The sequence below is a fragment of the Serinus canaria genome, chromosome 20, assembly GCF_022539315.1.
Source record: "Serinus canaria isolate serCan28SL12 chromosome 20, serCan2020, whole genome shotgun sequence".
In the NCBI taxonomy this organism is placed as follows: domain Eukaryota; kingdom Metazoa; phylum Chordata; class Aves; order Passeriformes; family Fringillidae; genus Serinus; species Serinus canaria.
The window spans coordinates 11,665,186-11,691,564 of record NC_066333.1 but is presented as its reverse complement, the minus strand read 5'-3'; the positions used below and the strand labels follow the sequence as shown (position 1 = coordinate 11,691,564).

The following is a 26,379-nucleotide window of genomic DNA, read 5'->3' as shown; positions in this document are numbered from 1 at the left end:
TATATAAACTCTTTCAGTGCTCTGTAGACCAAGTTGTCTGTAGAGCCATATAAGATATTTTCTGAGATGCCTGGGATGTTGTTGAGTTTAAAATTTGGCCTGCTAGGCAACCTTTTTGTAAAGAGGGATTTGTGCCATGGGTCTGGAGCAGCTGTCACAGTCCTTGCTGTCCCTGGCAGTGTGTGCAGAGCAAATCCCCATTGCCCTGTGTGATTCAGGGCAAGGTAGGGGTGCACACCTACCCTGATTGTGACTGTGTGTTCACACCAGCAGCACAGCCCAGGCTGAGGGCTGCTCTGTTCTTTATTAGAGCTGTTCTGAAAATTGCTCAATTCAGCTGGAATTCTCCTGGCCTCAAACACATTTGTACAGATTGGGTACTGCTGCTGCCTGCAGTACTTACCCCACATTTTTATAAATACTTTATGAAAATAATCTCTGTGCTAAACTACTTTAGTGTCTAGTTCTCTGAGCTGTATATGAAGTCCTCATACCATGGTGCATGGATTAAAGATTTTATCATTCTAAATTTAATCCTGTTTTCTTGGTTGGTTTCCACGAGGGGTGGAAAAATAGAGAAGGAGGAGGTTTGCCTGGTGATCCAGTTATTTAGGATGCAGATTATAAAATCATGTAGGTGTGGGGATCACTATGGAGCCAAATCTTATGTTTCTGCAAGCAATTGAAAAGACAAATTAGTTGTGCTTGTAGAAGGCATGTCAGATGACTATGTAATTCTTTTAAGAAAAAAAAATTCACTTTCTTGTTTTTCCCAAGACTGCTACTTTTTTCATCACAACTAGTTACCTTCATCCTTGCTGGTGCTTCTGATGTTTCTCCCAGCTGTTCACCCTCTGCCTTGTGCAGTTTCATGTTTGTTGTCTGTTGATATTTGCTGTTAGTGCTTCTTGTGATATGTGAATTAACAATATATTTTGTGTTTTCTCAAAACGTTTGCATTTCCTCTGGATTGTGATTTCTCTTCTTCTGGCCTTTCTATATTTTTACCAGACTAGAAGCAAAGATCTAAGGGCAGTAACATTTTTTTCCCCTTAATTTTTGTATGCTGATTTTACACTGTGCTTAATGATGTCATACAGTGGTGCAGATGATCACAGAATCATGGAATTGTTTAGGTTGGAAGAGACAGAAGTTTAGGCTTGAAGAACACAACTTGACATTTGTTTCTTGTTCTGTGCCACACATATAAACTGTCAGATTTTTTTTTTTCTGATTATGTTTTCTCTCTGCTGCTGGCTAAATTTCTGATTTTGTTTTTGTTTTTTCCCTTTGGTCCTGAAAGTACAGTTAATAGGCTGGTTTTCAAGTAGCTCCCCTGAAATATATCTTGCTAAGCTAAGGATTCCTTCCTTTTTTGTAGCCATAAATAGTATCCCACTGCCCAATTTATGTGGCTTGGGTTTTTTTTTTAACTTATTAGAAAAGCAGCTATTCTTTGTGCATCCCCAGAATATCTAATATTGTTTGTTTCTTCTGGTATTTTCGACTTATGCACAATTTTGCACTTTAAAATATTTGCTCATTTGCTATTTAAGTTGCACATCAGATTTCTCTATTTAAGGAGTATATGTGAGCGTAAAATTAGAGTAGTTAAGTTGCTCCTTCCCTAACATTTTGATGTGCATTTGAAATGGAGATTAGTGATGGAATTACACCAGGAAAAAATCACTTTAGAAGAAAAAGTGTAGCTTGGATTGGTGATTAAAATCAGGATGGTTCTTCCAAGGAAGCATTTTACATTGATTTCAGTCTTCAGCAGTGTTTTTGTTGGGCAGGTTTGCACATCAAGGCTTCATTACTCTGTTGCTGCATCCTCACTTCTCCTGGGAGCCTGAGCTTTGTTTTTGTCCTTTCCATAGCCCATGGATGGAGCTCCAGACTATGTACAAAAAGGAGATATCCTATCTAAGTGAATCTGGCTACATCCTGGTTATTGAAAGAGCTGCAGCTGCTGCTTTCCTGAGCTGTTTTCATACCTGGATAGAGTTGGCTCATGTGATATTTGTGTGCAGAATGAGCAAGGTAATACAATCTGTTTGGCACTCGGTCCTGAAAGGATCTGAAAGCACAGCTGAAACAGAGATACCCCTCTGAAAGCTCACCAGGGCTGCTCTCAGTCTCTAGTTCATGCAAGTGTGTGCAGAAATCTGGTTTAACTTTATGATGCAGAGAAGATATTTCATGTTGTGTGATTTTGTTGCTGAAGTTTGCTGTAGGTAATGTTTGGGTGTAAAAAACTCTGAAGGGATCGACTGGGAAAAAACAAATGACACTGATAGCAAAATTATATGAAGGACAAATTCTTCTATTTCTCTTGGCAAGCTTATGTGTGGCCTCTCAGTTCTTACAGCTGTGAAGTCAGACTGTTAATGATCCTCTGAGGGATAAAAGGTGACAAAAATTACATACTAACAAATACCCTGAAAATAGTCTTCAGTCTCATATTTGTTTGGGGTTTGGGCTCTTTTCCCAATTAAGCATGAGGCATGCTCTGAGAAAAATAGTTTATGCTAGAATAGGCCAGGGAAGGACACTGATTAATCCATCTAAATGGAGTAACTTACTGCCAACCTTGCTCCAACTCTGGCATCTGAATCATGTAATTTTGTTGGGTTTCTACACCCTTTTTTTTTTTTCCCTCTTAGGTCACTTTATTGATTGCATACTTCTTAAAAAAATTGCTCCACTGCATCAGCTATTGCATAGGGAGTGATGTAGATGTTGCTTCTATTTTTGTAATATTTTTTCATCCAGGCATCCACTGTTTGACACAGCAGAAGTGGAAGGGACCACTCCCCTCCTGTCACTTTGTTTCAAGGGCTCTTTTGGCTGAGGAGTTGGGTGCTGGGAGTAAAGGTATTGATTCCACAGGGCTGGGGGTTTGTAGCTAATTCCTTTTAAAATCTGAGCTGAGGTCAAAAGGTTGGCATGTGGTTTACACAAGGATTTTTTAAAAAATAATTACCAAATTTGGGGGATTTGGGTTGTCTCAGTGAGTTACTTGTGAAATCAGATATTTATGCAATGTGGGTTCTTTTTGCTTCTGATTTTTTGGCTTCTTTGATTTCAAAGTTGCGGATGCTCACTTAATTATGAGAGTCTCCAGAGCCAGATGATGATGATGATTAAACCTTGGCACACAGTACTTTTTAAAACACTAATCTTCACAAGATTCTGTGTAATTAGGTAAGTATTCTCCTTACTTGACAGAGAGGGAAACTATAAGGGTCCAAACCTGGTTCTGTTTTGGAGCTGCTGTCAACTCTTAAGGCTCTTAATAGCAGAAGATCAAGCCCTTAAGTGATTTGTCTAAAGACAAGTAAGGTGGTGGGAGAGTTTGATTGGATCTTGGGTGTTCTTGATTCTCAGGCACCTGGCTGATAGCTCAAGATGTCTTGCTTGACATTTCAGCTCTTTTCATTTCAGTGTTTATCTTCAAAGGTCATCAGCTTTATATATGACTTTAAAAGAAGCGTGCAGTAAGTCAGGGTCTTCACCTGTTATTGAGCCCTCTTGCACATCACTACTGGTTTTATTTTGCCTGTCTCTCTAATACTGATAGACATCCACAGAAATAAAATGGGAGAGCCCATGGAAATAAAATGAAATCACTTGGTGTTGTCAGAGGCAGTAAAGGAACTTAGAAACCACTCGGATGTGAAGATGAGAAAAGTTGCAGGTAGAAAGACTGGTCTGATCAGATGGAGACATAGGTATGGTGGCTGTTGGATGGTGCTGACACCTCTTTTTAGAGCAGGGCAAGGGGCATCCCAGTTTGAGGGGCTGGCAGAGCTGGGGGGAGGCACTTAATGCCATGGGATAGGGGCCAGTGTAGGGTGTGGGATGGGGAAGGGATGAGTATCACGTTCAGCCCCCATCCTTTCCCCTCACACAGGGCCAGTGTGACTCTTTCAGTGGATTAGTTACTGCTCCATGTGGACATCTACCAGTCACATGTAGGATTTGGGCTCTTGAGAGTAGTCACAAAACAATTTAGGTTTCCCCTCTATTGCTTTCCACCATCTCTCTTATTAGAGATTCTTCAGTTACCTTTCTTTGGCTGATTAATGTGTCAGGTGATTAATGACTTTCATCTGACACATCAGTGGGATTAAACCATGGTGAAATACATCCTTCCCCTCCTATTATTGCATTCCACTGCTTTCCACAAAGGAAGTACAAGAGAGGTTATCTCATGAGAAGCTCTGCCTGTATTGCTGGCTGTTTCCAATTACCTTGCTGTGGGATACATGTCTGTGGTGAGCTGGAGTTGCAAAAGTTGTTTAGAGGAAGATGCTGAAAGTGCATCTAAAACACTCTGGGAATAACATGGACAGCTTGATAAGAATTTATTCTTAGTCTTGTGGATCACTGGTTGCCAGTTGTATCAAGTATTCCTGCAGTGCTTTTCTTTAGAAAGTTCACTACATTTTTTAAGAATGCCTAGCTTTTAGCAGATGAGAATTTGCATTAAATTTAAGTACAGAACAAGTGATAAATGTGCCTTAATTACTTTCAGCAGCTATGCCAACACTAGAAGTGTGACTGCTGCACGTATGCCCCGATGTGCTTGCAAGCTTTCACCTGCAACTGTGAGACCTTAAATTGGCAGAATGCTGTGCAGGAAGATGCAGTTTCCCTGATGCCAGGTCTGAGTGCTGCTTGTTCTAGCTGAAAACTGAATCTCCTTTTTCTCTTCCCCACTGCCCCCTCCCTCTCTCTGGTAAGTGGATTAATTTCCAGCCCCTGCAGCTCCCTGGCTCTGCTCTTGGCCCATGCAGAGGAACACACTGCAACTTGCACAGGCAGCTGGTGGACATGAGAGGCCAGACCACCTCCCCCTTCAGCAGTGAGATGGGCTCATGCAGGAATTAAGCGACCCAGTGGCCCACCTGATGTGTGTAGTTAATTATAAAGATGTAGTGATAATTGCAGGTACAGATTTGCAGAGGACTGTCCCTGCTGGGTTTGAACGTTCCTGCCCAAGCCTGTGCCATCAAAGCTTTCCCTCTGCTGGCACTTATGCTGAATTCCTTCATGTGCCAAACAGCATGAGGACTGATGATTTGCCATGCCAAAGCATGGAATTTTGGTTAAGGTGAGGATGGTTGTGTTAAGATGTAGTACAAATGATGTGACTGTGTAACATGGTTTCTTTGAGGAGTGAGTGGCAAGGAACTCACAGTGAGTACTGTGCTCATCAAAAAGTTATCAGCCTGAATTTGCTGAAACAATTATGGGCAATTTCTATGGCAGTGAGGGTTATTTAAAATTTAAATAGAGTTGACATCATGTTCTTTTGACCTAATTCCCAGACTTTTTAATCATTACTAAAATGGTGTGGGATATTACAATGCCATATGCTGCAGCATGGGTCTCTAAGGAAAGGTTGATACAGCACTGCTGTTTGAATAGGAAATGGACTGGAAAATTCTGAGGTAACATTGTGATCTTCAAACGTGAAGGGTTGGATTCGTGGGTGAAAAGCCACAGTTCAGTAACGACCCTGCTGAAAAGTAGTCCTACAAAAAACCAGGATACCACTTACTATTTGTTGGTTTTGAGTATAGGAGGTGATGTTTCTTTTCTTTTCAATAATACTGCTAGTTTGTGTATCACTAGATGCCCACTTTGCATTAACATGAGTTGACTTTATTTTGGCAGGAGAAAGTCACCAAGCCCTTGTGGAATATTTCAGACTTTCAGCACCAAATTCAATTTACTACATTCTTCCATGCTCCCATGACAGCCCTGTGTCAGATGATGCATGTACAGACCCTGTTTCCCATAACTTTGTCCTTGGGATGACACCAGTGGCATTCTTCTCATGATCTTTAAAAAACCTGTGAGAAAAACAGTTGGGATGATTTTAAAGAGCAGATTGTCATTTGGAAAGCACCCTGCCTTAGTATGAGTTCCACTTATCTACAAATATTACGAGCAATTGAAAAAACATTCAAAACAAAATAATGTGATTAAGTAAGAATTGTAGGTTTTAAGAGTCAGTCTTCACTTGCTGCTTTCACCCAAGGACCATCCAGATGCACCAGTCTGGCTTAACTGTGCTCTCAGCCCACCTTGGCAGTACAAGCATTGTCCAGGTGTTGCATAAACTTGTATAAATAAGTAGTCCATCCACTTGTAATGAGGACAAAGTTACCAGAAAGATTGTAGAGTGTTTTCTCTTCCTGTATTTGGGTACGATTCCCACAGTCCCAGTGCCTTGCATTGGAAAATGAAGCTGCAGGGTTGATGTGCATCTCACATGACTGTTAATACCCACACCAGCTTTATCTGCAGTGCTCAAATCCAGCTGCTGGAAAGCAAAGGTGTATCACCAGTGCAGAATTAGCATGTGTCTCTCCTGGGATAAGTTCTCCCACCTTCACCAACCTCCCCAAAAACCTGTTACCTTGGCTCTAGTAATCCAACAACAGGCAACCAAGATTTCATTTCAGCCTGAGTTGGCAGTCCATGGGCCTTGCTCTTAAAAGGCAGCCCAGCCAAGTGATAATATTTCACTGCCATGCCCCAGTTACCCCTGAGTAATACCCTGTGGTCTGTTTATTTTTTTACTTCAGGAGACCTTAATTGGCACGTTAATCCTGCATTTGTCTGCTGTGTTTTGCTTTGCTGCAGAGTTTGAACAGCAGTGCCATAAGAATGAATGTGCTTGCCCACAGGTTTGCTGGAAGCAGATGTCAACCTTCTAGTACAGTTGTGGTGGCTGTAAAACCTGTAATTTGGGGGAAATGTAGCTGAAGAAGCTGTTCAGGGTTTAGTGGACAGAACAGAAGAGGAAACACCGAGCAGACAAGAAGAAATGAGTTCCGTCTGCTGAAAGGTTTTGCTGCCAAATATTTTGGTGTGATCTATGTTAGCAATAAGTAATTCCATTTGGAGATTATTTTCCACACAGAATTGTTGTCGTGTTACTATTTCAAACAGCAGCTCTGTGCTGGGGCACACAAATCCCGCACACATTCATGGATCAGCCAAGTAAAAACATGGTATTTCCCCCAGGAAATCTATCCCAGCATGCAGACCAGTAAAGCACTACTGAGGATGCAGCTGCAGATGAAGGGCTTTGTACAGCCAACCCTTCCCCTGTGCTGGAACAGCTCAAGCTGTAATTTTTTAGTAAAGACACATCCTTATTGCATAGGCATCCTATAATTTCATCTGAAATGTCACATTTCTCCCTGTTAGGGCTGTTTTGAAGATCTGCTACTGTCCTTACACACCTAAATGTTTGCTGGATTTTTGTGCTGGTTTGGCTTATTTTCACTTCTTTAACAACTCATGGCTGCTTCTGGCCAGTTATTTTCCATTAGCTTAAAGTCTCTCCCTGCATGCAGAACACAGAGAAAACTTGACAGCTGTGTTTCATTCTCTTTCACATCTCAGTGTTTCACCAGGCCCAGGTCTAGTGAAACCTTTGCCATGGAATCTGAAAATGATACTGCTTCAAATTTTTTTAGTTCCCATTGCATTGCCAAGCTGGTTTGCTCAGGGTGCAGACAGAAGTGGTGCTGCCTTGTTGTCTGGTTGGGGTTATTATGTGTGTGATTGTTTTGAGGCTTTTCCCCTTCTAATTATTTTAAGCAAATTGGATCAAGGATAGAGGTTGCAGGACTGTAATACTGTTACAGCTGCATTAAATATTGTGTTAGGAGACAAATTTGTGTAGAATAAGAAGCAAACTTAAATTACATCAAGGCGTCCATGCTGGGAGAGGAGGGTGGTGGAATGCTGCCTGCCAGTATTTTTGTTATCATCATCGTTCACCCTTTTTCAGTTTTAGGGTTGCCATTTCTGCAAGGAAAATTTGGTACTTTTTTTGGACTAATTTGCTTTTACTCCTGAGGACAAATGAAGGTATTTCATTCAGGCATCAAATTAAGCACTTCTATGGAGAAGACAGTTGATCAAAGTGGGGTTATATTTCTTTTAATTTTACTTCTTTGCCATCTGTGAAGCACTGTAGTTGTGTGCTACCTGTCTGATTTATCAGTGTCTTGTAGGAAATCAGCCTTTCTTCTGCCTGAGGGATTTGGGAGTTTCAATTAGGTAGTGAGCCTGAGAGAAAAGGATTTGCCTGCACTTGGTTTTGCAGAACTTGACAATGGTTAGATTTTGGCTTTGCTAATATGGAAGTCTTTGCCAGTGCTCTCAGTGTCTAAAAATGTTCCTATTTCCACATGCTTATTTCCTGTCCTGGGTGACGTAGGCTACTTTATTTCTTCTGGTTTGTAATTTCTTGTCACCAAGACAGTTTATTAAAAAAAATAAAAAAAATTGGTAGGCAAAAGGAGATGCACCCTGTATGCTTGTCTTGCTGGTTTTGATGTGGCATTCCTGAATACCTGCTGGAATCCTGGTTCTGTGGAGGTCCAGCTTCATGTGCAGATGGATCTGTGGTAGTCCTTGATTCCCATTCCTTGGTTAACAAACTGTCCTGTGCTCACTACTTACACCTACAGCATGGGTATCTCATGTGGTATCTCTGCTAGCCTGGCTTTCTGTGACTAGAATGGAGCAACTGTGACACAGCAGGGAATTTGGCATCCTTTGAATGCCATGTTGTGGTGTTGGCACAATGTGTGAATGATTTCCCCTTTTGTTTTGCTGTTAATGATGAGCTCTTGGGCTGGGGCCTGGCTGCAGCCTCAGCTTTGCGTGCACGATTATCTGTACGTGCTGCAGATGGAAATTGAACATCTAATTACTTTATAAGATTTGTGAACAGAGATTTAGAGCCTGCTTAGCCTCTGTTTGAAAAGTGCTTTCTGTATGATTTCAAGTCTGGTTTTGCTCTCCTCCTCAGGTCCTTTCACAGATGTGGTCACTACAAACCTGAAGCTCGGCAACCCCACGGACAGAAATGTGTGCTTCAAAGTTAAGACCACAGCACCACGTAGATACTGTGTAAGGCCCAACAGTGGAATTATTGATGCAGGAACATCAATTAATGTTTCTGGTAAGCCATTCAAGCAGTTCTTTGCTGAATGAAAATAACTTCTTATGATCAGTTATTTCTTGGAATGCCTTGCAGCCTGAAAGTATTTTGGTTTTTCCAAGAGGTTGTGCTTTCATGAAGAAGCAGCCATTTCATGTATCCTTACTTCCCTTACTCCTGGTTTAGCAGGAACAGGTTTGGTCTTACATCTTGTTTTGGAGAGGAAAAAGGTGGAAACACACAAATGATTGATATGGTTCATTAACAGCCTCAGCCAGTGTATCTAAACCAGTCCTGCTGCAGCCCTGCCCTCCCTGTGGGATTATTTTTGTACAGTTAGTTTTCTGCCAGCTTAACTTCCTGAACCAGCTCACCACGGGGTCAAACAAGTGCTTGGATGAGCACATTGAGGGAAGAATAAAACTGGGTGGACTGTAGCCACTGGTTTAGACCGGTGTGGGCTGATGCCAAACTGCCTTTGATTTGACCAACAATGAAAACATTTACTTTCAAACCATGCTTGTTTTCTGTGCCTTGAGATTCAGTATCCTTTGGTGTTAAAAATGTCAAATGACTAAATCTTTGCTGTTGCATAGGAAAAGTTAATGATTTTCTCTAATGAGTCAGTAGCTCTTGACTTGCCTAAGTTTGGTAATGGAAAAGCAAAGGAGTGGCTTACTTTGAAAGCATAAAGAGCTGAGTGTTCTTACAAACAGTATCTGTGTGTTATTAACTTGCTGATAATATATTCTCTCAATAACTTCTCTGATCCGTGTTCTTAATAAAGAATTCTATCAAAGGATGTAGTTGTGGCATATTGGGTGAATGAGGTCAGACTTGAGTTAAGAAAATTATTCCTCTAAACCTGCAGATTCAGATTTGCTTTGAAAAAAAATTAATATTGGCATGATAAGAAATATTACTGATAGGTTATACGGTTTGCTCCTACCAACCTCTTTTAGCCTGGGATAAAATTTTGGGATGCCAAAACCACTGCTTTTAACTTGAAAGAAATGAACATGTAAAAATTGAGTTCAGTTTCTTACTTAATAAAATTTAAAATATATAAACACCTCACCCTTGGAGAGAGCTTGCTTCAACAAAATAAAAATTGATTCTAAAACCACTTTGCGCTGTAAAATTAAGCAACTCTAATCCTGTGAGTCTTCTTATACATGCCCATATTTGCACATTCATTGATCTGTTGTCTTTGGGATTTCTGTGGTGTCAATTTGCGTGTGCAAAGGGCTGCAGGATTGTGCCTCCCTTGCAGTTAATCCCAGGGGAATATCAGTGAGGAGGTGACCAGGGAGTGGTGGGAGCTCCAGGTGGGGCAGGCAAAGCACTTCTGCTTCAGGAGAGGGCCAGCACGTACCCAGTGAGCTCTGAAATGACTAATATGTAAATGAAAAAGCTCTCTGGAGAGAATTGGAGATTTTTAAAAGTCGGAACAATTCCCAAGTAAAGCTGTCTGTCATCTATACTAGCTGCAGGCAAGCATATCAAATGCACTGAAATCAATGAAATGATAATGAAAATTAGCATGGTTTCCAGCTACAAATTATCTTTGTGCTATAAAGATGTGGATGCTTTTCATCTTGCAGATGAACTTTGAAAATTAAAAGCCTACTTCCTTTGCAGGCTCTTACCAGGCTTTTTGAAATGTTGTCTTGATCTCAGTGTTGAGTTTTGCTCACAAGTGCCCCTTAGCTCCACCTTAAGCAAATACAGTGCAGACAAGTGTTGTGGGAACCATCTCTTGTTATGCTACCAGCAGCTTGCTTTTCCAGCCTGACCCTTCCCAGTGGCACACCAGGTAGAGTGTGGATCTAGTCCAGGGCTAAAGTGTCCCCTTATGTGACTGCTGTGCTAACCCTGAGCTGTGCTTTGCTCTTGCTTACACAGCTTTAAGAATTTCCCTTTTCTGATAACCTTATTTTTAGTGATTTATGATTTGGTTAGTGTGGGAAATGGCTGTGGTATATTTAATCACAAGCTCACATGTGTGTTCTAATATTTCCATGCTGATATTAAGAGTAGTAATAAATAACAATCTTAAATTGCCAATCCTTATATTAATATTATATTTTAAAATGCAAGTAGCACACTTTCATTGTTCCTTAGGTAATATATTAAGCTCCTTCAAACCATGCATGGGACCTGATTTTGGTCTTGAGGATGGCAGTGTCTTTGGTTTTGAATAGCAGATGGGATCCTTTGGATGGGAGGGATCAAAGAGGGGATCTGTTCTCAGATTCACAGAAAGGGTGGAAGATGTGTTTAACCTTTACTTTGGAGTAATATTGCTCGAGAACAAAAGACTGATTTTGGAATTAATGAAGTGAAAAATGAATAGAATTTGTTTCTTTGCCTCTAAATCAGTTATCTTTTCAGTCATTTAATTCAAGTCTTGCACAGGCTATAAAAATAGGACTTGAATTCCTTCAAACCTAGTGAAAATACTACTGATGAGAAATTATTTAAAATATAGTTAATCCAGTAACTTCTGGACACTTAAGCTAATTGGGTTGTGTTTACTATATACAATCTGTTCCCTTCACAATTGCTGACTGGCTTTACCACAGCCACTGATAGCCCTGCATTGGTGTTGCACCTTGTCTCCAAAAACTCAGTGCCTCAGCATTGATCAGTGCCTCAGAGAATATTATTGCCTGGAGCTGAATTTGGGACAGCCTCTTCCTTCTTGCTCTGTAGTAACCAGATGCCTTTGTTACACTCCTGTGAAACTGTGTCTGTGCTATTTTGCTGGAAGTATATGAGAAGGTATTTTGCTCTAAGAGGCAGCAGTTGCACTTTATTTCACATTAATATGATGGCTCATTTAAAGACTTAACAAAATGCTAGAAAAATAAAGCTCACTTTAATCTAGTGGAGTCTCAAATGCTGCCTTCTTATGCCATATCACAGCTTTTGCTAAATACCAGCATTTGAGGCCCTGTCAGCATGTGCTGCCTGCTGGGATGTCAGGTTTGGAGCCCGTGTTTTCACCTGTTATATAATGGCATGTAATTTTAACAGCTGAGTTTATGTAACTGTCGGGAAGCCTGTGTGAGCACTGTCATCTGATTCCATTGCACTGGGGCTGCAGTGCTTGGAAAGGACCATTTGCACTGCTGCTAAGCACCTCTGATTTCAGCAAAGATAGCTGATTTTGTGGCTTTGAAACCTAAATAAAAGCCGTGGATGGATTACAAAGGAAAAGTGAAGGAATACCAGCAGATGCTGGTGAGTCTGCAGTACATGTATAAGGAGGAGAGAGGAATTGCAGATGGTACCATCTGTGCACAGCGTCCCACTGAGGAGAGCAGTCTGAACACGCCTCCTAGAAGGGAGGGGAGCTGAGTTTGCTGTCGAATATCCGGGGGGAGGGTTTTTCTTTTTTCTGAGCTTTCCTGACTTTGAAAAGGCAGGAATGGAGCTGCTGCCCAGTGCTCTGCAGTCACAGTGGGTCTGCCCCATTCCCTCAGGCACTGATTGTGTCCCATCCACTGCTGCATTCCCAAACTTTCCTTGGCAGGAAACTCCTGTGCCCTGTTCTCACAGATCTCCCAGGCAGAAACTACCAAGTTTTGGGTTATTCTTGCCTGCCTGCTTTAGAATTCTATCATGATCTTCACAAATTCAACATTTAGTATTATTTGAAATATTTACAGAAAATTTATGTTTATTTATGTAAACATGAAACAAAGGTGGGATGGTGCAATGGATTCTGCTCATTTCTGTACATGTGAGTGTCCTTAGTTTACCTCTGCCAGAGCTGATGGAATTCCACAAGGATCTTGGGGCTTGCCCCTCTTTCTGGTTGGGGTATTTTATGTGACATAAGTGTGGTAGATTTGATCCATCCAGACCGTGAAGAATTCCTGGCAGTGCCATATAGGAAGATGATTGATAAAGGTAGAAAAGAACAAATAAATTGACAGTGTGTTGAATGAGCTGCTTAAGAATGAACAGTGATGTGGCTGGAGATGTGATAGCACTAGTGATGTTTCTTGAGAGTGATTCTTGGTCCTAATCTTCTTTAATGCTTTTACAAGCAATTCTGGAACAAAGAGTACACTAAAAACTCTGATGTTGTAAAGTTGAGATATTGAAGATATACAACAGAATTAGGTGTCCTTGAAGGCTACAGTAAGAGAAATGGGATGAGTTTCATTAGAAAAACTGCATAATCACATATTTGGAGAATAAAATACTCTGGCTACAATTGCAAGCTTGTTGAATGAAGGGGCCTGGTTGGGGTGAGCAAGATTATAATAGATATAATAATAATAAGACATAATGTGGCTGTGAGGAAGGCAGATGTAGCATCATACATCTGGATAAGGGAAGAGGTGAGAGGGCATACATGCTGTGGTTCAAGGCTCTAGTAAAGTTTCCTGCCTGTGTAATTAGAGGAGCTCAAACCAAAACAGGTGCAGAGGATGAATGGGGAGCCTGGCCTAGAGAGAACCCACCAAGTCTGGCTTAAGTTTACCAGTAGGCCAGGAGTTACTGTGATTGATGGCTTGGAGAGCACCAGAAGTAAATGATTCTTCCCCTCCTCTGGTATTTCAGCATTAGGGCAGTGTTGGTCCAGGACCAAGTAAACAGGCCATTAATAAATTTAGATGGAAACTAGAGGAAGGTTGCTGACTATTTGAGCTGGGAGACTTTTCTGTTCCTTCTGCTCTTGGAAAGGACAGCTAGATCCTAGCAGGTGTTAAAGGTGTTCCCTGCTTCAGATTTCCTCTGTTCTTTGGAAAAGCTGGTTTATTCTAGGAAAATCAGAGGCGTGTAATGCTTCTGTCATTGTAATTAACTTTGTAACTAACTAATTGTAACTAACTTTGCCAGTAAACTGTTCTGTGGAAAAGAAGGAGCACATTGGGTGGTCAGTGCCTCTCCTTAGCTCTCTGCTGAGCATAAAATGCTGGGGATATTGTAGGAATGTGTGAGAAATCCCATGTCCATTGATCTCTCAGTGACTCTGCAGTTTTTGCTTGTGGTAAAACAGTGCTGGTGCTGGAGCTCTGGGGTGAGCAGCCTGGGAAGTGGTTGAGGTATATCTCTGCCTGATGGATGCTGCTGACTGTAAACTTGGAGATCACATTAATAATTTTGTTTCTTAAAACTCTGATTACTGATGAAATCTGAAGCTCCTGACGATGGGGCAACTGATGTGATAAGGCATTCTGTAGGAACATACTTCTCACATAATTTTTGCATAGGGTTTGTGATTTCCATTCAGAACAAAGGAGCCTCATTCCCACTAGCAATTTCTCCAGCAATTAGGGCAATTTCATGGAACTAATCTTTCACAGAAGCCCCAATAGTATGTGGATAAATATTAAAATGGGTTGGTTTCCTCTTGAAAAAAGTACATATTTTTGAGCTTCCCATCTGGCTTACAAGACATTTGCTGAATAATTTGTGTCAATGTGGCTTTCATGTATTGATCTAAAAATACAAGTGCTAACAACGTCTGTGCTGTCGAGCCCTCTCTGGCTCTTGTGGTTCAGTGAATGGAGCTGGAAGCAGTGATCATTTGGCATTCCAGGATGGATTCAGCACTGTCCCTTGGGAAATGAGGATTTTCAGATGAGCTGATAGTTGCACTCAGCAAAGTGAGCTGAAAAAGCCACAATTATAGAAGTTCCATAAATGCTGAATAGTTCTGGCTATCCAGTTGGATCTTACACATTGAAATTATTCAAGTGTCTGCTACAGAGGAGAAAAAACAATGCTGCTGCTTTTCAGTGATGTGTCAGGCAGTGTTGAAGTAGTTGTGCTTTCACAGTGCAGTCACTCCTGTTTGGAAAACAGTTTTAAAGGTAAACCTTTAAAGCAAATTAATTTGCATACTTTTTTTGGAATAATAGCCAACTACTGCAAGGTGAGTTTTAAATGTATAATAATTTTTAAAGCACCTCATTTGAGAGAATTTATTGCCTGCCTTCTCTCTGGGCTTTAAAAGGCATGTGGTTGTTGATGGCCACAGATTGTGTGCACAGTAAAGATGGCACAGCCATAACATACCCTGCTCATTAAGGGAGGCAAATTGGTTTGACTTGCCTTCATTTGCAACAAATGGATCTTTGGATATTGCTTTTATACAAGAAACCCCTGCAATTAGTGCATATGAATTTGGGCACATAATGCTGATAGCACCACTACTTGAAAATGCTCCTAATTCTTGACCTGCTTCTCTTCTTAGTGATTGAATTGAGGGGCTGAAGTAAGACAGGTCATAAAATGTGACTTTTTAAACCTTACACCGTTTTTTTCTGTTAGCAGTAATGGCAGTGTTTGCAAGCTGCATTTTCAATTTGAGGGGGTGGTGGCTTTTTGCAGTGTCTAATAACATATTTGAGTAAACTGTGTTGTTTATTTCCACATATTCTGTCTCGTGGTGAAGCCAAGCTCATGTTTTTTCATGCCCTAGTATCTGAATATCCAGGTTATTTGCAGATGTGGGGGTTCCAAGTGACCACTGTGATTAAAGATCATTCTGTGTAAATTAAATTCCCAGCTGTCCCTCTTCTCCCTCTTCAGGTTGCTTTAACCCAAAAGCAAAGACATGGAAATTCCCAATATTGCTTAAAAATTAAAATAAAGCACACACACTCCCTAAACCTGCTGTTCCTTCATCTCTGCCCCCTAAAGAGAGTGATTTTCTGCATAAGTAAATTTTGGAATGCTTTTTATTTTTTGAGTGAAGAGAAATACATTCCTTGCATACCTTGCATAGGCAAAGTTTGCATCACATTTAACTATAAACTTCCAGCTCTAAATTGGTAACAAACTTTCAGTAACTTATTTGTGGAAGCAGAATACTGGTACTTGATAAATCAAATGCCATGAGACTCTTAAACTTCATAGAGGAAATTTCCATGCTGAGACTTGAACCTCAAGGTTTACAATGCTTGACTTTGCCTCTGTAGCTTTTCTTGGGCACCATCAGCAATATTTGTGTGTACAGCTCATCAAAATGCTTCTTACTTCTGCCCCAAGGATGGAGCAAGACAAAAAGATGCTGTCTTGGGAAAAATTTCCCTCTGTCCCAGAAGATATGTAAATGATCCTATTTCCTATAAATGGCTATTGTTACCTTGCCATAGCTGTGTACAGAATTATGTAGAGTGATCAGCATTTCCAGAATTCTCAGACCAAAGTCTAGACAGACTGAGGAAATCTGTTTCTCTTGCCTCCTTTCAAAATTCTGGTTTAAAGTGAGGTTCCTGATCTCAGCTGCTGCTTTGGTCTTAACAACAGACAACTTGAAACCATTTTCATGTTTGTTTTTCTGGAATCTGGTAACTGTGTCATCAGTGCATGACTCTGCAGCAGAGCAATGGTAATGCAATGTGTTCTGGGTTTTTTTTCTTCCAGTGATGCTACAGCCTTTTGACTATGACCCTAATGAGAAAAGTAAACACAAGTTTATGGTTCAGTCTATGTTTGCTCCAGCTGATACTTCAGATATGGAAGCAGTAGTAAGTATTGAAATTGTTTTAAATTGATTTCTTTCTAATTGTAGAATTTTGTAAGTCCTTTGACTGCACTGTTTAAGGGGTGTTGTCAGACCACACTGGAATGGTCCTTGAAAGCTTTTCCAGATTTCCATCTCTGCGTGGCAAGGAGTTTTCTGTTATTTTGAGCCCCAGGAATCCTGCACTGAGAGTTGTTGTCTGTGGTTGCTTCTTTAGGAAGCTGCTGTCAGTAACGGGATGCCAAGCCATGAAACAAGTAGTTGTAGTTTTTTGCAGTATATCCTTCTTTAGAAAGGGCAGCTTGAACCATATATTCTAAGGATATACAGAATATATTCTAAGTCTGTGGCATCATTTTTATGCATCTACTCTCAGTCTTGAGTCTTCTCTTGAGCAGCTCCTTTTGCAAGATACAAGAGGATGATTTACAAGTGTTGTATTTTTCTTTATCCCTACCTGTGTCTGCTGTGGCTTTGTAAATGAAAGGCCCTCATAGATTCTGTCCTGTGGATTACAAATGAGCAGTAGAAATATATAGGTGCTGGAGCAGAGAAGGACAAAAGACATAAAAATAAGATGTCAGGCTACAGTAAGACAACCTACAGAGGAGTGTAAACCACTAAATCAACTGCTGGGTTTCCTTTATCAGTAAGATTTGCCCCCAGAAGAAGGCACAGGAAGCTCTCTGTAGCCCAGCTTTTGTTAGCTTGAGAGAACATTCAGTGGCTATTGAGGACACAATGTAAAAAGCAAAAAGACCATTACTCTAAAAGTGTGTAGCTTGTGTGTGCTACTTAAAAACAAAAAAGCCAACCCAAAAATACTCTACAGTAGTCTTTACAATATGTGTCTTCTTCTGAATAGCTTCTTAAAGCTGGGGCACTCTGCAGGTTAATAATTTCCCTTCTGAAGCTGATTTATGGAACTGTATTTGTTTAATGGGCTCAAAATAAGATCCAGTGGGAGAAACAGCAATAATAATAAAATGTCTGCATCACTAGAAAGATAAGTCAGTCTGCCTTTCTTTTGAGCTCTTTAATTTTTATGAGTTACTTTATACCATGACAAATGTTATTCTGCTGGCAAAGAATGTTTTTTAGTACTTAGATGGGCCTTTCAATTTTCCAAAGCTCTCCAGACTGATAGGATTCCTTTTCCTGTAACCCTTTGATCAGTTCTCAGTTTTGTTACCACTCTCCAGATCTCTTCCTATTCTGGATGAACAGGTGAGACCAGTTATGGGAGTACTGTAAAGCTTTCAACACTTCACAGGCAGCCAAGGAGCTCGAAATAGATCTGACTTCAGCCCCAGAAGAGCTGAACCACGATTCAGCTGTTTAGGATGAGTTAAATACTACTCCAGCTTGCATGGGCTTAGCCATAATTTGTCACCTACTTGAGATATGCTGAGGAATACCAAGCTACCAGGAGGATGGTCAAAGTGAAGAGGAGCACGTGAGAACTCCAGGATAGAAGTGTGGACACTTCTTGCTGTTTATTGTTACTGAGAATAAATCTTTTCACGTCAGGGTTACAGCTGATACTGAGCAAAGATTTATTACTGCTGATCCCTATTAAAAAGGTGGCAAGGAATCTTGTTTATAGCAGACTCCCCAGCTGAAAGGGAGAGAGGGTGTGAGGGGAAGTTATCCCTCTTTATGTAGCACATCTGGTGCTGTTCAGACATTGATGCTGAAAAATAAGGATGTGGAAAACAAGGAGGGAGAAGAGCAGTCCTGTATTCATTCCAGTCCGGAAAAAAGCTCATGTGAAATTTGAAAAGTTTGAATAGGAACTCCACTGGCCAGAGAGTTGATAACTCACTCTGTGATTTATCTGTGGGGTTGCTATCTTTCCCTTCCCTTGAATTCACCCCTCCTTTTACTTTTTATTTTTTCCTTCTTTTTTTTTAAGCAGGCTCATTACTCCCCCTGTCTCTGCTAATTACTCTGATACAGCTCCCAGTTCTCTCATAAATTACCTGTGGAAGTTTCAGACTATTTAGAATGAATTTCTTCATAGTATCTGGTCTGTCTTTATGATTCCACTCAGTTTTGGTTTTGATCTCATTTTTCATCCTGTGTGTGGTTAATGGTAGTGTGATAAACACCTGTGGGTTCTTTCTGAGTGAAGTGATGTGATTTGTTTACATAATGCACTGCATTTCCAATCTGCCTGATTGTACTAATATGTTTAATGTGAAATTAATATTAACTTATTCCAGTGGAAAGAAGCAAAACCAGAAGAACTCATGGATTCGAAACTTAGGTGTGTGTTTGAGCTACCAGCAGAGAATGATAAGCCTGTGAGTATTTTCAGATGCATATTGAGTGATTTGACTTAATACCACAGTAAATCCTGTAAAATGGCATGTTTGTACAGACAGCTGTATAAGCACAAGGCAGAACCCTCTGTTTCACTGCCTGGATGGCATCACCCTTTAAAACACAATGTAAACTATTTAAAATCTTGGTAATCCTTGGTGTAACTAACAGCCAGTTTAAACTTCATAAATGCAACAGTAGCACAAAGCAATTTTTGAGTTGATCTGTTGTCATTTAGTGAAAGGTCAGAGGATAAAGAATACTTAGAAAAAATTAAAGGTGCTGATTGCTGGTTGTGAAGCTCAGAGTTTATAGTGAAGCAGTTATAATCATCAGCAATATAAATTTCACTGCCTGTCCAACTCTTCCTTAGTACAACTCTGATTTTGTCAGGTGAATTGATAGAAAACTGATGAGGAAGACATAAATTCAGTTAGGAATAATATATTGAAATTAGCATCTGTAATATTGTAGGATCCTTTCTTGTTAGGGTAATAGACATGATAATATGTAATGCATTTATGTATTGTCCAGTATAAAACTGATCATGGATTGAATAAACTGAAAAATGCTTCCTAGAGTGCAGCTACTAAAGGCACAGTTGTTCTGCCTTGCACTGAGCAGTCTGTAATTAGGATTATGTAATTGGCTGGGGAGAGGTTTGATGTTATGAGAGACCCTTTCTAAAGTGTAGAGCATGGAGGAGATCCAAAGGCAGGAGAGGGAGCAGGGCTGGGAGATCTGAACTTTGTTTCCCAGCTTGGGTTGCAAATTCCTGCATCCCTACTGAAACATGGAGAGGGGACAGCCAGGAGTGGGAAGTGAAGAGGGAGGGAGCTGCAGACTGTCCTGGTCCTGCAGTGGCTGCTTGGGCTGTGCCTGGGGAGGGAAGGGGGAGGAGACCATTGGCTGTGGACCTGGTTTAGGGACATTTCTGTACATGCAGAGTCTGAAAAGTCAAGGTCATTCTCTCTTCACTTACTGCTGCTGATCTGATGTTTTCTGGGATAGCAGTGAAGTTACAGAAAGCAAAATGTTGTTTATTTCTTTTGATACAGGCACGTGTCAGGTGTGCACAGACAATTTTACCTGATTGTCCTCCTATGTATCAGGTGTGTGGTGTGGTGTTAATAACTAACCAAAAATCACTCTATCCTTTTTTAACAGCATGACATAGAAATAAATAAAATTGTATCCACAACTGCAACAAAGACAGATTCCTCTGTAATGTCTAAATCAATAAGTTCTTCTTTGGATGACACTGAAGTTAAGAAAGTAATGGAAGACTATAAGAGGCTTCAAGTAGAAGTTCAGAGGTTACGGGAGGAGAATAAACAGTTTAAGGTAAAGATTGCTGTTGTTTTCTTTTCAGATTTACCCCTTTCCTGAAAAAGAAGCTTCCATCTTAAAGGTTTGGTTACCTGACCTAAGCACAATATTTTACTGCTGTCTATAAAGTAAAAGATAATTCAGGTTTCTCTGTAAACTCAGAGAAGGTGCTGAAATCAATGGTTCCTTTGAAAGGAGGCACAAGTCATGCAGTCACAGAAGGAGATTGGGTAGCAACCCAGAGGAGTGAATTCCCCCTCTTTTTTCTTTTCCCACCTAATTTCTCAGTCTGAATTAAGCATTCAGTGTTGGACTTGGCCCCTTCTCCCAAACCATGGGAGCTTGAGGGCAGTGTTGTGCAAATACTGAGTGTTTCAGTAATTGCACCTGTAATGTGCTGCTGAAATGGCCAAATTAAGACAGATGAATGGGAAATGGGCTTCCTGTCATATCCAGCACATGGCTGGGAAATCCAGTAATTGAGAAGCCTTTATCACTCTGCTGAAAAAATCTTTTTACAGTAGCTTGACTTGCTGTAAGTGTCTACTTCCATAGATATCAGCACCAAGGAAAGTGTGGATGCTGTGACTCTTGCAGCCCAGTGAAAGGAGCTCTGTTCTCTCAGCTCTGATGCTGCTTGGCTGGCTGATGCATGAAGGAATTCTTGAAAACAGTTTTGTTTTGCACAGAAATAATATGTGTACATAACAGACATGGCCCTAACTTCTCCTTGTGTTCTTGTTTTGCCAGTGACTCAGTACTCTTAAGTTCTGTATGATTTTATTTAATGTTTTTGCAAATTGATGTTGACTAAACACTCTGCAGGAGCTATCTAGAATTGAGCTGATGTCTTACAGTAACATCCCAGATAGGTGAGCTCTTTGTCCCTCTGTGGAGTGTTAAAAACACCTGTAAAATGTCAGAAAGCAATGCTGAATTGCCTGCTACCAGGTGCTGTCAGTGTCAGGCTGGAGTCACTGTCAGAAGGAAATTAAAATATTTTAAATGAAAATTTGTTGTTTCTATAGAAGGTATGTTGTATTTAAACAGCATTTTAATGTTTACAAAAGTCAGTTGTCCCCATTCAGAATTAGAGCAGCAGTGAGGTATTGGATACCCTGTGGCTTTCAATTAGTAAATAAATAAATAAATTAATAGAAAAATAAGTTCACCTTCAGATTATGTAGGTGCCCCTTTAAATTCAAAAGTGAGAAACACTGACATACCCTGAGCCCTTTGAACTCCACTTACCTGACAGTTTTGAAGACTGCGGTAACTTTCATTACATTTTTGTTTCTTGACTATTTTTTTAAGTATAGACTGGAGACTTTTGCTTTGATACCTTATACTTTTGCACTATAATACTGTATCACATTAGAAAGTCTAACAGTGCTGCTTCAGCTGGACACAAATTAAGTCACAAAAGACTCATTTCCCCTCTCCTGAAGTGCTCTGAGTGTGTGTGCGAGTGGAGTGTGCTAACACACAGCTGTGCTGCACAACAGCTCAGGGAGAGCTGAGGGAGCATCATTCCCACCTGAAACGAGAATATCTGCTGGTGTTGCTTTGTTTTATCTGTTGTCTCATCTTTAAATCAGGTGAGCTGCCAAATTCCTATCAAGAAAATATTCTAATTATTGCCATTAGATTCATGTCAAAATGTCAGCATTAATATGATGGGGAAACTGATTTCCCTTCGAGGGCTGGGAGATCTGCCTGTGACATCTGACAGGGAATGAGGAGTGTAATTGCCTTGGCTTCTGAAAAACATGCAACTTCATCTTAGCTATACTGAGAAACATTTTCCCCAACAGCACCTGTCTTGTTACAGAGCAAGAAAAGCACCTTCATGGCATTTCCTCCATCATTTTCTCTAAGTTCTAGAGCCATAGCTAGGCTTTGGGCAGGAGTTCCTGCAGGGTTCCTCAGTGCTTCCCCACTCCCTAAGCAGGAGAAAACTTCCTATCAAGAAAATATTCTCACTTCCAAGAGCATGTGGCTTTCCCCTCCTGCCTCACCAGCCTTCCTTCTCAGGATTATTCAGGACAGAACTGTAACTCAGCTGTTAATTTCCCTACTCTGTAGCACCCACCCAAATAAATATGAGAAGGGTGAACATTTAAAGCTTTTTTTTGTAGAGATAATCAATCTCTCTTCCTTTAGGAAGAAGATGGACTGCGGATGAGGAAGGCACCCCAGACAAACAACCCAATATCTCCTTCTGCAGCTGCTGTCAAGGACGAAGGGCTCAGCTCCAGACTACTTGCTTTGGTGGTTTTGTTCTTTGTCTTTGGTGTAATTATAGGAAAAATAGCCTTGTAGAGGCAGCATGCTGGAAATTGTAAATTGGTTTGATGGTTCTGCCATATCATTGGATTAAATTTATTCATAACAATGTTTAAAAAAAAAAATTAATGTATGACATCTCACAGGTCTTGCCTTTAAATTACCCCTGCACAAATACTATGTAACATAATCTAGAAAGTTCAAAATGTATGGTGAGGGAATGAATGAAAGAGAATATGCTTCAATGATGAAGGGGGGAGAAAATCCTGATTTAACACTACAATGGAATATTGTATATGTCATTTTAAACATTCTTAGGCCCTGGTACATGTTGCTGGATTACCTCTTTTTAAAAAAAAAAAAGAAAAAAAAAGGAAAACTAGAAAAACCTCTTCCTCCACTGCTGGAGCTGGCCCTAGGGATGTTTGGAGCTGGGTTAGGCAGGAGGTGTTGATAACTTCTGTAAAATACGTTAATCCACCATTCTGCTCATGAATTTAACAGTTTCTGTCAGTGTCTTCAACTCTGTGCAAGTTACCAATTTCTTGGCACTTAAATGAGAAGTGAGAAGCTGCAAAGCCTTGGGTGTGGCAGCACTGAGGGAGCTGGGCAGCACCGAGGGGCTCGTTCAGAATAAAGGTCAATGCCTTGTTCTCACCAAGGGACCAAGCTACATTGCTGTTGGTTCATTTAGTTGAATTAAAATGTTATTCAGAGATGTTTAATGCATATTTGACTTATTTAATGTATTTCATCTCATGTTTCCTTATTATCACGAAATTGACTAATTCTTTGTGGTATGAAAAGGCACCTGTTCAAAGCCAGTGATGAGAACTAAAAATTTGCTGCTGTAGTGGTGCAAGATTCTTCTGCCTCCTGGTGTTTTGGGCACTACACCATTGTTGGGAGTTTTGATCATCTGAGCATTGGGGAAACAGTGGTCAGGAAACTGTTTTTGTATGTAAATAAGTCTATTTAGGGGAGAAACAAAAATATCAGTAGTAAACTAGTCCTATGCCGTCAAAAGACCAATCTTGTTTGACTATGTAGCATCTTAAAAAAAAGAAAAAAGAAAAAAAGAAAGGAAAGAAAAATTAAATAAAGCCCCCAAATTAATGTTTCCTTTGTTACTTTTGTCCTATTCTCACAGTTTTAGAGGTGGGGAGGAAACAGTGTTCTCTGGTCAGCTTTGTTCATGGCATAAGGAAACTTGCACTCTGATTTCAGGGTGAATTTCTTTTTTTTCCAGACTAATTTTAATATCAAAGCAAACCATCCCATCGTGAGCCTGACACACAAAAGTTGTTCAGAGTCACCTTGCTGAGGTACAGGGTAACATCCCACTTTCCAGGTTAGTTGGGTTCAGGAGTTCAGACACTTGACAGCACCTTTAGAATAAGGAGATTTTGTTTCTAAGCTTCCTTTTACCACAAGGTGTATAAACAAACTCAGTGTGTTTAACATGATGGATTCAATAGATTAAAAGGTTTTTGAGCAGGAAAATTCACATCTATTCTCAAATGGTAGACCCAAAAACATTCAGTGGCAAAATTTGTTGTAGCACATTACAAGATGAAGCTGAGTCTTTTACAGATGACTTCTGTCATTCCTTCCCTGTTCCTGGGATTCTGTGAGAGCTGTGGGGGCTGCAGCCTGTCTGCTGCACTCCTTGACCTTTATGTTTATCCCACTTGTGTCTCAAGGGCTTCCTCCTCTGCAAGTGCAAATAAGTGAAATTTTATGTAAGGCTTAATAACAAAAATAGGTGGGAAAAAAACCTTGTAATTGGTGTGTTCAGCTTATGAACATGAGTCTGGAAGTATTTCTAGGAGATTCAATAGAAAGGAGAGGTGAATTTTTAGCATTTTAAAGTGCTGGTTCATTGTCTACTCGGAGGGAAGGGACAGAGCCACTGCAGCCTGGCTGCAAAGGGCAGGGCAGGTGGGAGATGAGCTGGAAAGGACAAAGCAGGGAGTTTATGGGGCAGAATTGATAAAGAAGATCCTGCCTGGGCAGTAGAAGCTGAAGAAAACTTTCTAATGAAGCATTCTTTTCAGAAAGGCAAGTTGTGAGTGATGCTGCAAAATTAATTCCATGGCTTTGAAGTATATATTTGAGAAAACCTTTGCTGAAGGGAGACTGAGATATGAAGTAGATTTTTTTTAAGTGGCTGTAAATATCTTGTTCTCTTATCAGAATTTCTGATTCATTTTGAAAAAAAAAAAGTTTTTTTGAGAGTTCTTTGTTCTGCTTAAAAACAGCCTAAATGTGGTTGGTTAAAAAAAAAATCACTATCTTTGCAGGATAAAGGGGGAGGATTTTAGGTTTAAACTGGTCTCCTGTGAGGATATCTGGAGTAATGTTCCAGGCAGTTTTTACACCCAGTGTAAGCTACCACAGCTGCCTTTGCTGGCCCAGGGCAAAGCCAAGAGCAGCTCTGTCCTCCCCCAGTGCTCAGCAGTGACTTCTTGGTGATCTCTGCCAGCCTGGAGCTGTTCATGAGCAAAGCTCTTCCTGGTGTTTGCACTCTGGGGTCATAAACAGGTCCCAGAAAACCTTCTCATGCTTTTCCAGACCCTTCAAACACTGAGCAAGGAGACCAGGAGAGGATTTCAGTGTGGGTAACATCTGTAACCCACAGCTGGGCTGACCCACACCATCAGTCCTAAACAAGACTCTTAAATTAACTGCTTGTATTTTGGAATTTAACAAAATCCTGAGTTTTTCCCTCACCATTTTTCACAAGAGCCTGAACACAGTAGCCCTGAATTGTCTGGGTAATGCTTTGCTTTGCTGAGCTTGAAATAAAGTCACTGATCAGGGGAATTCTCAGTCCCTATTTGACCAAACCCTTCTTTCATAGGCAGTAGAGAGAAATCTTGAGGATTTTTTTTCTTCCAAGGTTCCTAAAAGGCCAGTTTGTAGATAGAGTGCAAATATAGATTGGATGGATATTCCTAAGCCACCTGGCTCTTTTTGTAAGTTGTTCCTTTTGTGGCAACACAAGAGCAAATGTTCTCATGAAGTGTTCACAGAAAGTGAATTATTCTGAAGGACATTGTATATCTTAGGAAGTTGTGCACAAAATGTAGAGTTTCTAAATAAGATAATTGTCTGGGGTCCTCACACAACATCAGATATTAGAAACCTGTGATTGATTCATGGTAGTAGAAATCAAGTTATTACTAATCTAATTATTGTCCTTGCTGTTACTTTAAGATGAACACTTGCACATTTATTGTTGATTTTTGTAACACCCAGTAGAGGCTGCTTGGTGCACTCTGGGCGAATTTGGGATGAACAGATACCTGAAATATCCTGAAGCCTAGAGCTGGGAAACAAATGGAAAATGGTTTCTTCTATTTTTATGTAGTTCTCCACATCTTAAAGCAAATACTCCATGCATGGATGATGATAACTATTGCTGTGCATTGGCAGCTGTCAGCTGGGAATGCACAGCTGGATGTGCAAGCCAGGAGCAGCTCAGGTTACTGGGGAGTAGCCTGGGGGCTGAAGAGCAAGATCATGTCATGTTGTTATGTTGAGGGGGATTGATGTACCATGATGTCATTTTCCAAAAATACAGGATTGTAAAGCTCAATGGTGGTGTTACTTTTTCCTCCTGAAATGCTGTTAGTGGGATAAAGTTGGAACTTCACTTTGCAACTCACTAGAATTTCTTTTCATCAATAAACTATGAAGGGTTTGTATCTGCTGCACATGTGAACTTGCAATTCTTGTCAGCAATTTTACATCGTGGTGTGCACAAGGAATGGATCATTTTTGTCTTGGCATACTTGATGTTGCATTGCCAGTGGAAGGAACTGTCATCCCTTTTCTTCAGAAAATGGCACTTCTGTCTCTTCAGTGGAATGTCCTTCATTTTCAGGCACAATAGTGGCTTCACTGTAGTGCTCTTAATTTGAAACTATATTTCTCTTGCCCTATGTGATGTCCTGAAATTCCA

The 26,379-nt window shown here is 40.5% G+C and overlaps 1 protein-coding gene across 1 annotated transcript in view; it reads left to right on the top strand.

The window, feature by feature from the left end:
* The window catches only part of VAPB (VAMP associated protein B and C), a 33,081-nt gene extending 6,954 nt beyond the window's left edge, over window positions 1-26,127 (top strand). Inside the window, exons 2-6 of the mRNA XM_030232123.2 lie at window positions 8,849-9,001; window positions 16,373-16,476; window positions 18,698-18,778; window positions 19,965-20,141; window positions 22,290-26,127. Of these exons, the coding sequence (XP_030087983.1) occupies window positions 8,849-9,001; window positions 16,373-16,476; window positions 18,698-18,778; window positions 19,965-20,141; window positions 22,290-22,448 (674 nt within the window). The 3' untranslated portion in view covers window positions 22,449-26,127. The remainder of the gene's footprint in view (window positions 1-8,848; window positions 9,002-16,372; window positions 16,477-18,697; window positions 18,779-19,964; window positions 20,142-22,289) is intronic.
* The last annotated feature ends 252 nt before the right edge of the window (window positions 26,128-26,379 follow it).